Source organism: Porites lutea, chromosome 5 (genome assembly GCF_958299795.1).
Source record: "Porites lutea chromosome 5, jaPorLute2.1, whole genome shotgun sequence".
NCBI lineage: Eukaryota > Metazoa > Cnidaria > Anthozoa > Scleractinia > Poritidae > Porites > Porites lutea.
The window spans coordinates 35718144-35733312 of NC_133205.1; the positions used below are offsets into that span (position 1 = coordinate 35718144).

At 41.1% G+C, this 15169-nt stretch overlaps 1 protein-coding gene across 17 annotated transcripts in view; it reads right to left on the bottom strand.

Moving 5' to 3' along the window:
- Positions 1-2628: 2628 nt before the first annotated feature.
- Positions 2629-15169, bottom strand: part of LOC140936796 (rho guanine nucleotide exchange factor 28-like) — a 41658-nt gene continuing 29117 nt past the window's right edge. For 16 of the 17 annotated variants that reach the window (XM_073386289.1, XM_073386284.1, XM_073386286.1 and 13 more), the window contains 21 exons: positions 15041-15134; positions 14622-14701; positions 14289-14372; positions 13915-13956; positions 13498-13615; positions 13289-13338; positions 12637-12687; positions 12086-12160; positions 11607-11688; positions 11311-11396; positions 10508-10644; positions 9538-9590; positions 8895-8972; positions 8699-8760; positions 8474-8512; positions 8345-8388; positions 6969-7336; positions 6275-6348; positions 5562-5587; positions 4355-4593; positions 2629-2876 (listed from right to left, as the gene is read on the bottom strand). In XM_073386289.1, coding sequence (XP_073242390.1) covers positions 4359-4593; positions 5562-5587; positions 6275-6348; positions 6969-7336; positions 8345-8388; positions 8474-8512; positions 8699-8760; positions 8895-8972; positions 9538-9590; positions 10508-10644; positions 11311-11396; positions 11607-11688; positions 12086-12160; positions 12637-12687; positions 13289-13338; positions 13498-13615; positions 13915-13956; positions 14289-14372; positions 14622-14701; positions 15041-15134 — 1878 coding nt within the window. In that variant the 3' untranslated portion in view covers positions 2629-2876; positions 4355-4358. The remainder of the gene's footprint in view (positions 2877-4354; positions 4594-5561; positions 5588-6274; positions 6349-6968; positions 7337-8344; positions 8389-8473; positions 8513-8698; positions 8761-8894; positions 8973-9537; positions 9591-10507; positions 10645-11310; positions 11397-11606; positions 11689-12085; positions 12161-12636; positions 12688-13288; positions 13339-13497; positions 13616-13914; positions 13957-14288; positions 14373-14621; positions 14702-15040; positions 15135-15169) is intronic. The other variant, XM_073386290.1, reaches the window with a different exon arrangement.

Sequence of the window (15169 nt, forward strand, 5' to 3'; positions counted from 1 at the left end):
CTCTGTGATGACATTCTTGGGCTGCAGGCCTTTACCCGCCTTCACATTGTAAAAAATGGCCGTTCACTATTATACCCTAGCAGGAACCCATGACCTTAGTGCTCTGGGAGGCAATTTTAATAATGACTACCGAAACAAAACAAAACGCCGAAAAGGACGTTGTCGGCAAACCATTTAATGTGGTGATAACGGGTGCAATTATGTCAATCATCGAGCGAAGGAAATTTTAAAACAAGGAAGTATCGGAGATATCAATTGTGTTCAATAGGCACAAACGTCATTAGTTTTCGTGGGAAAACTGGAAGGGTGCGGTCAATATTGGCTTCTGAATTTTTCGAGGCCATATTTCCTTTAACGTCATTTTAAAACCTAAGAAGTGTAAATCGAGAGCGGTATTATTTCTCTGTTCAAATTAACCAACTGACGTGATTCTCTCGATATTGGAAGCGGAGTATGATTATGTAAAAGCACTATTAGAAATTAACTTAACGGTTAACTACTTTTCTCTTGCAAACAAATTATCCTTGTATTTTAAAATTTGAAAAACCAATTTAATTGATACCACCAGTTATATTAATTTTCCTTATGCGTTTATGATATTTTTGTATGGAATCAGAATAATATTTTTAACAGGGGACTTATTATTAAGTAGTGTACATTGGTTCTGCCCGATAGATTTGCCTTTCCTATGTTTAACTGTCTGTAAATTTACTGCTGATAATATGGCATTAAATCAATGGAAATTGTCGAATTATACAGATTTGTTTACAATAGTCTAGTGATGTAAAACGGCAGTGTGTGCGTGATGACATGTTTTCCGCACTGTATGTAAAAGCCAACCCCATATTGGTACATCTGTTTTTGCTGAGAAGTTAAAGTCAGTAGCTTCAAACTTCAATAAGGATAGGATAGCAGCAGAAACTTCAGATTTTGTTTAAGCAGGCCAATATTGTTTGGATGTTCTCTCAGACGTCAGTTGGTCTCGTTTCTCTTGAGCGGGTGAGAGCAACACATCCTCGGAGACCCGGGTGGGTGGTAGCCTGCGAACAATCGGGTGGCGGAAGAGCCGTGTCCAACCCCTGGGTCTACGAGAAGTGGAGTAATTTAAAGACCTAAGCCGGGTATTTGAAAGACCGATTAGGGTTAATCCAGGATAATTAATACGATTGTTTCAATCTTTCTGTAGATTTTTGGGTCATCCTTAGTAACTGGGTGTCGGTAAAGGTTCAATCCAATAAGCTTCAGTTACAGGTTACAAGATCCTATTTAAGAAACTTTAATTAAATGTGGGATAACCCTGGGTGAACTTTAAAGTCTAACAATCTTTTGAGGAACAAAAGTTGTTAGTCTCGTCCCCCGTCTCCCACACTCCCAATATTCAAGCATCCCACTGCGCGCACACCTATCAAACTCATGGTAGTCGCGATAAACGTAAGATAGCGATAGCCTGCGAGCAGTTTCTCAATTCATGGCGAGCGGAACGAGCACTTAAAACACCTCCCCTTGAATAGGAAATGCAATGTCTTCCGTATGCTACTGAGAACGGTTACCTGACTCTTAAATAAGCAATCCGTATAGCAGAGGAGAGGAAAGTCTTTGTTGCCTGTCAGTTCTTCGCTCCACTACGGTAGTAGCGCAGCCGGTCCTGATGAGGGGAGGGGGCTCTGATGTCGCATTCCCGCCAGGAGCCCATTAGGGCTCCTGTTCCCGCTCCTTTTAGCTTTTTGAGGACAAGCCGCATCTCAAACTTCTCTCATCTCTATCTCAAATATAGCCTGCAATTCAGTAGTATTTTTAGGCCGGCGAAAGCGTCTTGTTTATGCTCGTACTGTTGAAGCCGCCATCTTTCATTTTATGACAGAGGAAGATTGGGGAGAGTAGAATATATAACCTCAAATATCGTTTTCTTTCCCAGTACCGCGTCCCATGCCAAGATTTTGGCAAATCTCATTTCCTGAGTAGCGGTCAAATCCCGTATCCCGTCAAGAAATTTTGCTTTTTTCCCGAGTCCCGCACTATATTTTGCTCTAATGCCGGATCCCGAGAATGCCCTTCCAAACCATGTTAATAGAGGTGTAAGAGATCTTGGTACTTTCCTTGACAAACCCTCACGTATCACAGGTATCCCTGTATATGCAACCTAATGCATCCTTGTCACAGAACGACGTCAAGGAACCATAAAACCACTGATCACTTCATACGGAGACAAGTACTAAATTGTACAAAAATATGATTTATTCAGTCTTTCACGCGTGAACACAGTAAATGGAATCTACAAAGATCGGCAAAGAGCATGGAAAAGATTATCTATTCTGGCAACATCTTTCCACACAACATGTTATTAAACCGGTAATCAGGATTTTCTTTACATTAGAATAGTGAGAACAAACGCAACGAAAGGGCCTCTAAACAATGATAAGAAGAAGACAAGGACGTCTAGCACCCTTCACGAAAGTTATTTGAATCATATCGGTTGCGTAAGATTGTCTCACTTTGTGTTATTTCCTCCTTGATTTAGCCTGCGAACAGCAGACGCATTTCCGGTCGTCGCTTCTCTCCCTCCGAAAAATTTTTCGGAGGGAGAGAAGCGACGACCGGAAATGCGTCTGCTGTTCGCAGGCTATCCTTGATTCAGCCAAAGTAACATTTTGGAAGACTACAATTGTTCTAAGTCAGCTACCGATCAATAATGTATCTCTAATTTTTGTTGCAGCTGTTAAAATAGCCTATGTTATAGCAATAGTTGACATTCAAGTGACTTTACAATAGTTAATTAAGTACATTTTATATCATCCCCTATCGTATTTACACATTTCTACACTTGATTCGTGGAATGTCCCCGTAAAGAGCAAAACTGGTTTCTATTAAAGGCGTTTCTGCAAAGAGAAGAAAGAAAAAGATTTTTAAAAAATAGGATGGGCAGCTTTCCAACGACCGCCCACTCGAAATGGACATACCCTTTTAGAGAGCAGGACCAGAAAACAGAAGCGCCAACGCAGCTGTCCCTATCGTAAAAGGTCGCTGCCATTTTAAGACACTTAAAAAATTTTTGACCTGTTATTGAAAGCGTTTCTATCAAAAAGAAAGAAAATCGCAACCCAGGGTCGAACCTGGACCTGGAACCCGGACTTTTCGCATCCTAGTCTCTCAGTCAGGGCTGTCGCTAAAAATTGCAAGTTGCCGGGTATATGCAAATAGTAGAAGGGGAATTGTACAGCTAGGAAGTTTTTTGGGTTCTATTTTCCTTTTGTTTCCTATGAAAGTAGCCGGAGCTCACGCTCATAGTAACCGGGGAAAATCCCCGGCCCCCCGGCTCTTAGTGACAGCCCTGGACACTGTCTCCCTTTTTAATACCACTACACTACCACACCGACCCGCCAAAATGCCGAAAAAATTAAGTACATACACTAGCAAACTGTCTTTCTTAACTGTAACATGAATAACAGGTGACCCTAGCCCTTTCCATATTTTTTAACGTAAATTCCACTTGGGTTTCAACTTCGTTCCTTCTAAGACTATTCAAAAACGTATTATTTGCGTCTTATTTGTCTTATTGTAATGAGCAAAGAACTTTCTTTGGCCTTCTCTTCACAACCCCCAACCTAAGCTATTGTTCCCTGCTCCGGCACTTCTCTTTCAGCCTTCCCAGTGTTTGAGCCCGTGCTGGAACAGGCAAAGGTTCAGTTTGAACGTCGCATTTCACATGTGCCGAACCTATTGCAAATGAGCGAGAAAACTTAATGTTCTTCATTGGCAATAAATTCGGTACATTACATGTGAATTGCGACGGCGACGTTTGAACCGGGACCTAATCAGGTGAAAACGAAGCGGCGAAGAGGTGACAAACAGGAGCAACGCGTTTTTAAAACCACGGACGCAGTTTAATTAATCTTGGATATAAATTTAAGAACAGACCTCTGGAGCCGGCCTACGAGATCGAACATAGCTGGTTACCCTTTCCCGACTCACCTACAAACAGGCCCTTTGCAGCTAGTCATTCACGTGGTAAACCGGAGAGCAAGAGACGGACTAGGACAGGACAAACAAGAGATGTAGGGTCAATTTATGTTTCTGGGAAACTGCCCACCTACCCCTCCCCTAAGCCAACATTAACACTTACTTCTCACTTAGGGCAAAATGTTGGCTTAGGGGAGGGGAAGGTAGATAGTTTCTCCGAAACCTACATTGACCCGAGATGTACAAGATTTAAACTAGTAATTTCCTGTTTGTCTCCTCACAGTGTATCTCCCGCTTACAAGCCAGCATTGCGGTTTTGTACCACGTGAATAACTAGCTACAAAGGGCCTATTGGAAGAACAATTTTAGGCAACATTGACACGCAGATTTTACTTACATAATCAAAAATAAATAACTTCTGGTGCAGTGCTTGGTGACTTTTGATCTCGGTCTTTATCTCCCTCGCTCTTAAGAAGTTCGCGAGCCTGGCGTTGGGTGCGTGGTGAGGAAATATGCGACAGGCCCTCTTTAGGAGTCGGCTTTACTCTGCTGTAAGGTGCTTCGACATTAGTCACTGCTGGAGGTGACATGTCTCCTCGATCTCTCACTGGTCTAAAACGAGCACTCTTGATTGCACTAAGAGATAAACATAGAGCCTAGTGTTGGAATAATAGGGATTTAAAGCAAATCGTTACGGCGACCTCTACTACGGCGACCGGAAGTATAAAAAGAAAACAAAAATGACGCAGTGCGCATGCTTGGAAATTAACTTCCGCCGTTGCGTCGTACCGTAACCCTTGCACTAAATCCTACAACGTGAAGGCCTGTCTTGTGGCGTAGTCGCTGCTACGCGAGTATAAAATTCAACTTTCCTCCTATTTTTTACAGTCACTGGTTTTAATCATAGATTGTAATGTATTTGACTCTTCTGGTTTCCAGTAATTACGTCTTCCCAGCGTTTTACTAACAGCGAAAGCAAATGAGCGAGAAACCCAGTAGTCACTGTTTGCTTAAAGGTAAAATTTGGCGGGCTACGATGACGTACTCTCTCCAGACTTCGCATCCACGAGCGCCGTAGTAGAAGTCGCCGTAGCTATTTGGACTGGGAGGGAAACAGTGAGCTTTGTTTCTTTGAGACCCTTGACTCAAAGATAAAACTATTAGTTTTTAGTTTTTGACGCGACTAGCACATATTTCCCGGGGTTTCAAGGCGCGCGACCTCATCGCGTGCGAGTCTGAAGAGTGAGTTTGTGAGTGAGTTTTGTTCGCCGCCAGGCTCCAGGAGTATGGTTGTTTTTAAACACGGCACATGAACGAGCACAGTTTAAGTTTCGATTTATTTTTTCGCCACATTTTGTACAAAACTGCTTTAAGTACATGTGAGATTTTAAAAATTACCAGTGAAATAGCACGACCAGTAAAAGAAAAGAAATGATTTAAATAAGATAAGCAGTAGGTTCACAAGAAAGAACTCTTACTTTATGCCTATGTCTAGCTTTTTTAAGAACCCATAATTCAAAGACAGGTTTTATGATGACGTACCTCTACAAAATACCATTTTTTACTAGAAGGGAAAAAAAGAAAGAATGTAGTCCATGACTTACCTGTCACTTTCATTACCGCCTTCAGACTGTTGAAAAATACATAAAGAGATCTTTTAAGTTCATAGAATTAACCAATGCTTTTTTTCCTGCAACGCAAAAAGCATAGACTTTCCGATTCCTACAATTCATGGGCATTTACCCTGAAGTTGTGCTTAGTAGGTGTCGAACCTGACAAAATTTAGTCCTGCAAAAACGTGACAAAACTACAAGAAAAACTGTGGTGTTTCAGGTTCAAGTCAAGCTCGGTCGTTCTGATTTCAAAACCTCGGCCACGATTGTAAATAGCCAACTAGTTGCCTCCTGCTAGTTAAGTTTTTTAATCCTGTTATTTTCTATTTGGATTATTAGTTTCTAATTATTTGAGTGGAGTACTTATAAAACTAGCTGGATATGCTAAGTGCACTTTCCACCATAAACAAACCGTTCACCTTTTTTCTCAAATGGCCTATTGAGCTTTAGTATGGACGACGGCTTTTTGGAGTTTATTCCAATTCGCTTAGAATGTCAAATGTAGATGAATTTCCCTGGAGTTTATTTCTTGGGGACCGCACTCAAGTTTAGAAAGAGAAAGAAAAATTCGTCGTCGCTTGTTTACGTCCTCTATAAAACGTGAAATATGGCACTTGCCACGTCGTATTCGCGGTGCAGTGACGGTGAAGAAAAGTACAAGAAAGCGTGATGCATGTGCAAAGTTGTTGTAGGTGACTACTCACCTCCTGTCCAGGGCCTGGTGATGGAATAGGAGTCTGAGTGGGCGATGATGAGGCCGAGTCTGAAGCCCCGTCACCTGTAAGAAACATTCAATCAACATTTCACGTATCAGTTGACTGTGTTATTTCAAACCAACATTTTCTGAAACACGACAAGTAATTCACCAAGACACGTGAAGTGTGAAAGTGTACTAAAGTGTACACTGCACAAACTGGTACATGTTTTTAAAAAACAACTCTCAAACCAGCAAAAAACCAGCTTTTGACCTAGCTTTTTTAAAATGCCAAAGAACTATATTTTATTTTACGTGTAGTTAATTTGCAAATATTATACTTGGACTTCCAGTTACATCAACATGGAAGAAATACTTATGAATTTGGATTCATTGGTAAGCCACAAGCCCGTAGACTGCAAAACAGTCCGAATTATTGCGTGTTCAAGTACGTGCGAGCTGTCAAACAGAAGGTCTGGAACGAGGCTGAAAACAGAGAGCGAGACTGGGGAGAGACGCAAAAATACGGTTTTTTTCTCTCGCCTCACACGCCCTACGGGCGTGTGAGGCTCGCGCGCTTCGCGCGCGTACGACTCTTACGCCACGCTTTCCCGATTTCTTTACTGATTTTGAAAAAAACCCGACTGTTTTGCAGTCTACAGGCCCGAGGCGGGTCTTAACGGGTTTCCCTGTGCACAGCCTACCTGTTGTCCCAGCCGGCTCTTTGTCTTCTTTGCTGTTACTCTTGGTCAGGAAGGGCAAGACTCCTCCACTAGCTCTCCGCTTGTGTTTCACTTTAGGGCTCCCTACCACGGGACTGATCGTACCTGGAACTTGCCTTGACGGGAACCCAATACCGGGTCTCTCGGGAGCTCTCATTGAACTGGCTCGGTTGATGTTATCAGGCTTGAGTTTGGTATCAAACCCACTGAACGTCTCCGCCCTCTTAGGACCATTTGACCCGGGTCCAGTAACGGCCAGCGATGGGGTGCTTCCTCGGGTATCACTCTGGGGCTCTTCTAATGAGGCACCATCGAATGACACCTGCTGGATAGCTGTGACAAGAGACTCCCTGAGGACAAAAGACAATTATACTCAATTAAAGAATGAAGATTCAACTGTTGGGACATTATATCGCAACGAAATATTCCTTACCACCAACAAATTCTTGAAAGTTACACAGACCTTTCAATGATGAAGGGATCAAGACGGGTTCCGAATTCTCTGCGTCATTTTCAAGAATTTGTCGGTGTTGAAGAATATTCCTTTGCAATCACACTCAAGCTTTGTTTTTATCTGTTTGCGTTCACACCCATGCCTGTCTTCAACACAGGGATAAAAATGAATTTAAACGCGGTCCTTTTGTTCGCCGCGATCAGAGACGAATTTGTCCGAAGCTTCCCAATCACTATCATTGTTATTTAAGTAAAACCTGTATCAGAAGGACACCCACGGAACTTCGTGTCTAGATACACATCCTCCGTTTCACAGAAAAATGGGAAGAACCTAAGTGCATGTTACCTTAAAAAAATGGGTTCCACTTGGACCAGGTCATCGTAGACCTTCTTAAAGTCCTTTAATTTTTTTTTGGTTGGTCGCATAATTTGTCACTCGCACCGGCACTCGCATCGCTCGGACCCCAGTAACCTCGCTGCGCTCGCTTTAAAGACTAATCTCGATCGAGGATTGAGGGCAGTTTAAGAGGTCGACTTGTAGCTGTCTAAGAATGTCTCTGTATTTCTATTACTGTACAAAATTCACGGAGATGAGTTCGTGGGAATTCACTTCAGTAGAATGCTCAATACGTTTTGCGGTGCACTTGATAAACTGGGATACGTTAATCATTAAAATCAAAATCTATGCATCAGCGTTTGGTGTAGCAAATTGATCCGCAATATTGTCACATAAGCATTTTTCAACCTTGCTAATTAGAGCGGCTAAACAAAAATGGGATTCCTAAAACGATGAAACTAATAACTTGTGCACTTGTAATATAAATTTTCTGTAACTTATGTTTGAAGGGGCAAAATGGTTTACAGTAAGTTTATATGATAAAATGTAGTTTGGCTTATGAACGTACTTAGCCCTTGCCAACTCTTTACTTTTTTCAGCATCAATTTTCGACTGAAAAAGAGAAAATATAATCGTCAAATAACAAAGAAAATCAACACGGCATGAGCAACTCATGAAACACTCTGTCTTGTTATACCTTACTATCCTGCAGCGATTCTATTTGACTGACCAATTCCTTCAAAACAAAAACGAAAACAAAAATCAGAGAAAATCGGCTTTTGACATGAAAAGGACAAACTAATATGATAATCAATGCACAGCTTCTCACAAATGAAGGGGTAACAGTAAATCGGTGCTTTGACTGAAAGACTGAACGGGCTTGCGTGACATTCATGACACACGTCCACTATGTTTCACATACCTGCATTTCACTTAAGTTTTTCCCTCTGTCAAAGTCTTCAAGCTCCTTGTTTTGAATTTGCTCTGCAAAAGCGATTAAAAAAATATACTTGAACAGTTAAGACAGGAAACGTACTTTATAAAACAACTTGTTGCTACATCCTTCAAACAAAGACGGAGAACGCAAGACGCATAAAGTAATGCAACACTGTACTAACCAATTAATACACTGGCCCTTCGGACAATGAACTTTCGTCGTTCATCCGTTGCTGTTCTTATGAGGCCGTCTTCTGGTTCTAAAAGAGAAATGAGAGTCAGGGCTGTGTTGTACAAATATGTCGCCAATTGTTAAAAGTTGAAAGCAAAAAGGAGCAGAGACAAAATCAGTTCTGGATTGTTTGGTTTGACCTTCACTGTTCCGGCAACAACGATAAATACCCGAACATACAATATGAAGAAAACCGACCCAAATTGAATAAAGCGAAGCAGAGAAGAAGCAAAGAAGTCTGGACTGTTTAGAGAAGTTCTATTTCTGGGCTGTCATTAAAAGGCGGGGTCGGGGATTTCCTCCGGCTACTTTCATTGAAAAATAGAACCAAAAGAAATCCCCAGCTGTTTGATTCGCCGCCTACTTGTGATATTTACCCGGCAACTTGAAATCTTAGTGACAGCCCTGTCCTATTTCCTCAACAACCGGGGCCTTTTGAAAGACATAACGTATAACATAATACAGAACAACCTTGGCTAACTGACAACTCCAGTTCAAGGACACTTCGTCACGGTTTTAGCCGCTCTCGAAGGCAGCACGTTTTCTACAAGTCTGGCCGCTTTTTGGAGGTTCAACCGTATAACAATACTTACGGTCATCTTCGGCGGGGGCTTTGGCTGCTGCATCTTTAATTATATCCATCCACCTTTAAACAACAAGCAGACATTAAAGAGGATTAACAACATAAGCCTCGCAGCTAGACAGTTACAAACAAGAAGGGGACTTGAGCCGAAACGTGTCCCGCAATTGTTTCTGGACTCAAACTTGAGGACGCACCGGTCAGCTATTGGCTAATTTTTTCGCTGTCCCCAGTAACAGTCCCAGAATGGGCCATTCGGTCCATTTACACGATGACGTCATTTTACTACTAAGACCAGAATCCTTCAGGGTTTTGCTTTCTTCTGCAAAGTAGGGTTTTGTTATTTAAAACCTCACTGGGATTAACAACTTTAAATACGAAACGAAAAACGACTAGGATTCTGGTCGAAGTAGTAAAAATGACACCGTCGTGCAAATAGCCCATGGTATTATGACAAAGATGTGTATATGTATAATGAAGAGGAAGCTAGGTTAGAACTTTTTGACGATGACAGTTTAGAGAAGAGCAGTCAAACGCAGCCTGACATTTTTCAACCGCAAGTGAAGTCGTTCTTTAGTCGGTAGATGAAATGCTATGGTGTGGAATTTCAAATTAGCCCGGCTGTCCACAGACATTTTTCTCCCCGAGGAAACCACACCCTCTTGCACTAGCGATCAATGACCCCTCGCCGCTTTTATTTTCATATGCGCACTCGACGATCTCCAAAGAGAAAATAGAGGATTTGTGAACATGCTACTTTTGAATCAAAGCTACTGACAAGAGAGGATGAACTCTCATGCGGCTGAGCGGTACTTTCCTGTTGTCTTGTGGTCGTAACTTTTGAGTCTGCGGATGAAACACTATGTTGTGACCTTTTAAAATATTTCCATTTCTTGAATTTTACTTTAAGCCACGGCAAGAGGTAACAAGTTAATCAACAGCAAGGTTAGGAGCCCTTAGAATTGCCCCGATTAGATACGTACCGCTTCTTTTCACTTGGGGACTCGCAAACTATCTCGTACATCTCGGGTCCACGCAGGCTGGTGCTCACAAGAAATATGGCTTTTCGGTCCGTGGCTACCTCTCGCACCATCAAATTCTTGAGCCTGATAACTGGTGCCTGGTGAACAAAACGAAAAAAGTTTGGTTCAGGCAACAAAGGAAGGGCAAACTACACACATAAGTATAAGTAAAAAATTAAAAGTTATAAACAGTTCGAGCATTACTTTTACTAACTGTACTAGCGCGTCTGACTAGAATAGGCCATTTCCGAGCTGCTCCAAGCCTCTGTTTCAAAGCGAGGCTGCGTGCGAAGCCATTGTTATGAAAATGAGTTTTATTGTCGTGCAAATAGAACTCCTTTTCACACTCGTTTTCAAAGTGAGAGTTTTTGGAACTCAGAAATGACCTATTGAAGATGAGCTGAACTACAAAGCGAGGCACAAAATAGATACCAGTTGCAGGCTGACAGAAACCCCCGGTGAAAGAAGATTGTGCAGGGACAGCCAAGTGTGAATGTAAAATAAGGTGACTGAGCCACTTCGAACTCCTATAAAGATCAGATGGCTGACTGTTACATAGCCTGGGAAAACAGCCGCCATTTCGCGACGCCTCCACTGGTTTCTCCACCACGTGACGTCTGAGGAACGCGCGCAGAAATTCCATACTGTCTACTGACGTGTCACAACGCAGGTCTGAGTAGTGCTTCTGATTGGTTAAAAAACGGTTGGCATGGCGAAATGTCAGCTGTTTTTTTCAGGCTAACCAATACATAACACTTTATTACCTTTTGGTCAAGTGAGAGTAAACTGTACTTTTTGTCTTTTTCCTCCAAGAAAACCAACATGTCTTCCATGATCAATACTCTTGTTTCTGCAAAATTAAATCGCACTTGCTGTTCATCATTATTGAAGTGGTGCACTATAATTTAAAGGCCTCGTAAAGCATTCCAGGGTACTAATAGGGAACTTAAGATCCGATGACAGGGACGGCAACGAGAACGTCAAAAAAGGCAAAAGGTTTTATAAGTAAAACAACAACTCTGCACAGTTATACTAGGGCAATAGATAACAGAGTACATACCATTCAGTTTTCCTTTGGCTGTCTTCCATAATAACACACCATCATGGATAAGCTTACTCGTGTTGGATGCGAAGTCAATATTCTGCAAAATCAGACGCTAGTAAGTTACGTGCAGTACAACTACTGTAACAGTCGGTGGAGGTTTAGTGTAATACCAACACACATAAACAGAAGTTTCTTAAGTAAACCCTAGCGAGTTACCAAACCTTTCTGCAATATGCCGTCTCCAGAACGATATCGATAAATTGAGCTGAACGATAATGTATAACCAATTTTAAAGACCCCTGTATACTGTATGACCGACCGAAAACCGTGGCTGACCCTGGCAAATGGTACCTCTTTTATGCTGTCGTTTGTTTTTCGTAATACTTTACTTTGGTACTGTCGTTGCTCTCGTTATAATTCTTTCAAAATTAAAAACGTATTCTACAGGGTCAAAACTATGGTGCCTTAGCTGGTGCCTCCGTCTCGTGACTTACCTTGACTTTTTTTCCGTTCCTCCCGTATGTAACAGTAACTTTTAAATCCAGTTTCATTCTCATGTCTTGCGCTTGCTGAAGAAGAACAAGTTAACAAGTATCAGAAGAATTCAGGAAGAAAAATGTTATGACTTCTAAGGCCTTTTTACATGGAGGTGGTGGGCCCCAGGTAGGTGAGGTAACCCGCTTAGCTGGGGTAACCCGCCTGTCCATAGAATCCCTCATATGGTCACCCCACCTATCATTTAAACGTAATCAAATTAAAATGAGAGATTATATGGACAGGCGGGTTACCCCACCTAAGCGGGTTACCTCACCTACCTGAGGTCCCCCACTTCCATGTAAACAAGCCCTTAGTTGACTGCCACACTTTCATTATAGTGATCAGTCTATAGTTCAATAAACGAAAACAGTGGTAAACCTTACTGAGTGGTAAATTTTGATACCAAGATTTACTACAAGTGAAAGCTGCTCACGGAAGGGAAGTATTTTTAATGAAATACTGTATCATGGTGAACTTTTCGAGAAAAGTTTATTGCTCAAAGTCATACCTTTTGTTTTTCATAATCCTTTATCGTTTGATCCACGCTTTGTAGTATTTCCTGTGCAAAGAGGAAGTAATATAGTTACCTAATCCTATGAATGCAACGCGTTTTCGGTGCACGTGCTGATTGGAAAAAATGCAGTTTATGGCAGGATCCTTTCGAAATGGACTTTTTCGAAGGATGCCATGTATCACTGTATGCCACATAGAAGAGCCAAAGTTACCTGAAATAGATTTCAATCCTAATGTTCGCCTGCTTTCCATTTGTTTGAGATTATTGAGCTTTAAAGGATTTATCAGTCAAAGAAAAACTACCTTCTGAGTGCAATCTGCCTACATGCATTCTGAACTCCACTGTGTCATATGAAATTATTGCGCCCCGGAAAGTCGGGGCTGGATATTAAAAAGTACTATTATTCATTTAAAATACTTCTCCGTTTCTGATTGGCTCACACCACCTGGCTGTTTCTTCATAACCAGCTACCGTTAGCCAAATTTCCGGTAAAATGACGTCGTAGTACAGGCTGTCGCCATAAAAAAAGCATTGCAACAGAGAAACCCTGGGAACGAGGTTGAAACGAATTGATAAATTCCTATTCACTCTTTTTGTGTCCCCTGTAATGCTCTGTCAATGGAGTCAATTCCCTAACTCATATTACCTTAACAAGAGTGACTGAATTCTTCAGCGACGTAAAATCCGGCTTTGACTCTAAAATGAAAACGGAAACAAATAAAAAAGATCAAACTCCGTTAAACGCCTCGCAAAATGAGTGCATTAGAAGCGCCACAAGCCCTTCTATGACGAAGAATAGATTGTATGTCTGGCCAAAGGGTTCAAAACACAGCTATCAAAGATACAATGACCTACCTTTTGTAGTTTTCACTATCGCCTCAATAAGTATCGGATACTTTGTAAGTCTCTGGGTGATGAGCGTGATGCACTCTGGGATAGATAGTCGCCGAGTGTGCTTGTTCAGATTGCATCTCTGCAAAAACAAACAATGAAGTCAGGGCACATCTTTTCCAAACCTTAAACTCGTTTTATTTATCGTGCTTCCTATCAAATGTAAACACAAATAAAGGCTAAGTTAGGCATTCATTAATATTTCTCAGAGACCACATATCAGAGCCGGTTGCAGGAATTTATACTTTTATGTGGTCCTTTTTATTTAAAAAGGTGGCCATTACCAAACCATTGACCTGTGTCCAGCCACAACATATCTTATAACAATCTTAAAGTAATCCTATTTATTACAATAAAATTAGATTTCATCCTAAAACATACCTTGATGAAGTCTGCGAACTTCTTGTCTTTCTGCATTAATTTCTAAAAGAAAAAAGAAAAGAAATTACTTCAACAACCTACGCATTGTTTCCCAAATAATCAACCAATCAGAAGAAATACACGTAGCCAGCTTCTCACGACTGATTGAATTGTGGGGTTTTGGATTGGTTAAAAAAAGTAGTCTCTGATGCGCCCGTTCTTTGAGTCGTCACGCAACGCTAGAGTGTTGCGTGATGACATAATACCTTCGTTGGAAGACTATTGCAGAATTGGTGCAATGTTTTTTAAAGCAATGGCAGCGTCAAAAGCAGTGCCGAAATTATTTTAACCTCAAGTTAAAACGCTCCATTCAAACAACAGGTGCACATTCATACCTTATAAAGCTCCACACTTTCCATGTGGCTGCTGCAAAACTCGCCATAAGCGCTTTTCATCTTTTCGCTGTTTTCTCCACTAAACTATAGAATATGACAGAGAAAACAAAATAAAGTTGGACAAGAAAAACAAAGGAAACTCTATTCTCTGTTATTCCATTCATCATAAAATAAACGATATGCAGTTCACCGACAGATATTATACTTCAGATGTTTTCTCTACAACTGCGCAGCAGTTGCCCTCAATGCAACAATTCTAAAGTCAAAACTTAAATGCTGTTTTTTTAATCTTGTACAAGATGAATCATCTTCTACTAGTTGTTTTTTGCTAACCTGTTGCTCTAACACATCTCCTATGCTATTGACAACAGTATCTTCTCCTTCGCTTGCTTTCAAGAGATTCAAAAAGTCTCCTAGATTGAAAAATAAAAAATAAAGCGAGAATTAGTCACAGCTAACTGCTACACCTCTTTTCGGTAAGTATATGAGGAATAAATAGATGGTTTAGTCCGAGTCTGATTTGTGTCCTTTAACGACCAAAGCATGAACCAAGAACTCTTTATCATGGTATCCCCGTGAACAGCACCGGCACTGATAAAAGCTTTGTTGTTGCAGAAAAGCGATTAAGAACTTCGACAATGTTTGTCTGCAGTAACATTTCTTTTACTCTTAGGGTGTGTCATTTACGCGAAGTCTAAAAAGTGGTTTTGTTTAACACAATCTCAACTATGTTTTAACAATATATGTTTTACCGTTTATTTGTAGTAGATCGTTAAGCCTCGGCAATATCTGATCGACAGTATCCTGTGGCATATTCAAGGTATTCAACATTCCCTTGTAAAATATCTGAAAAGATAAAAGTAGGTATTCGCGGTGAGTTT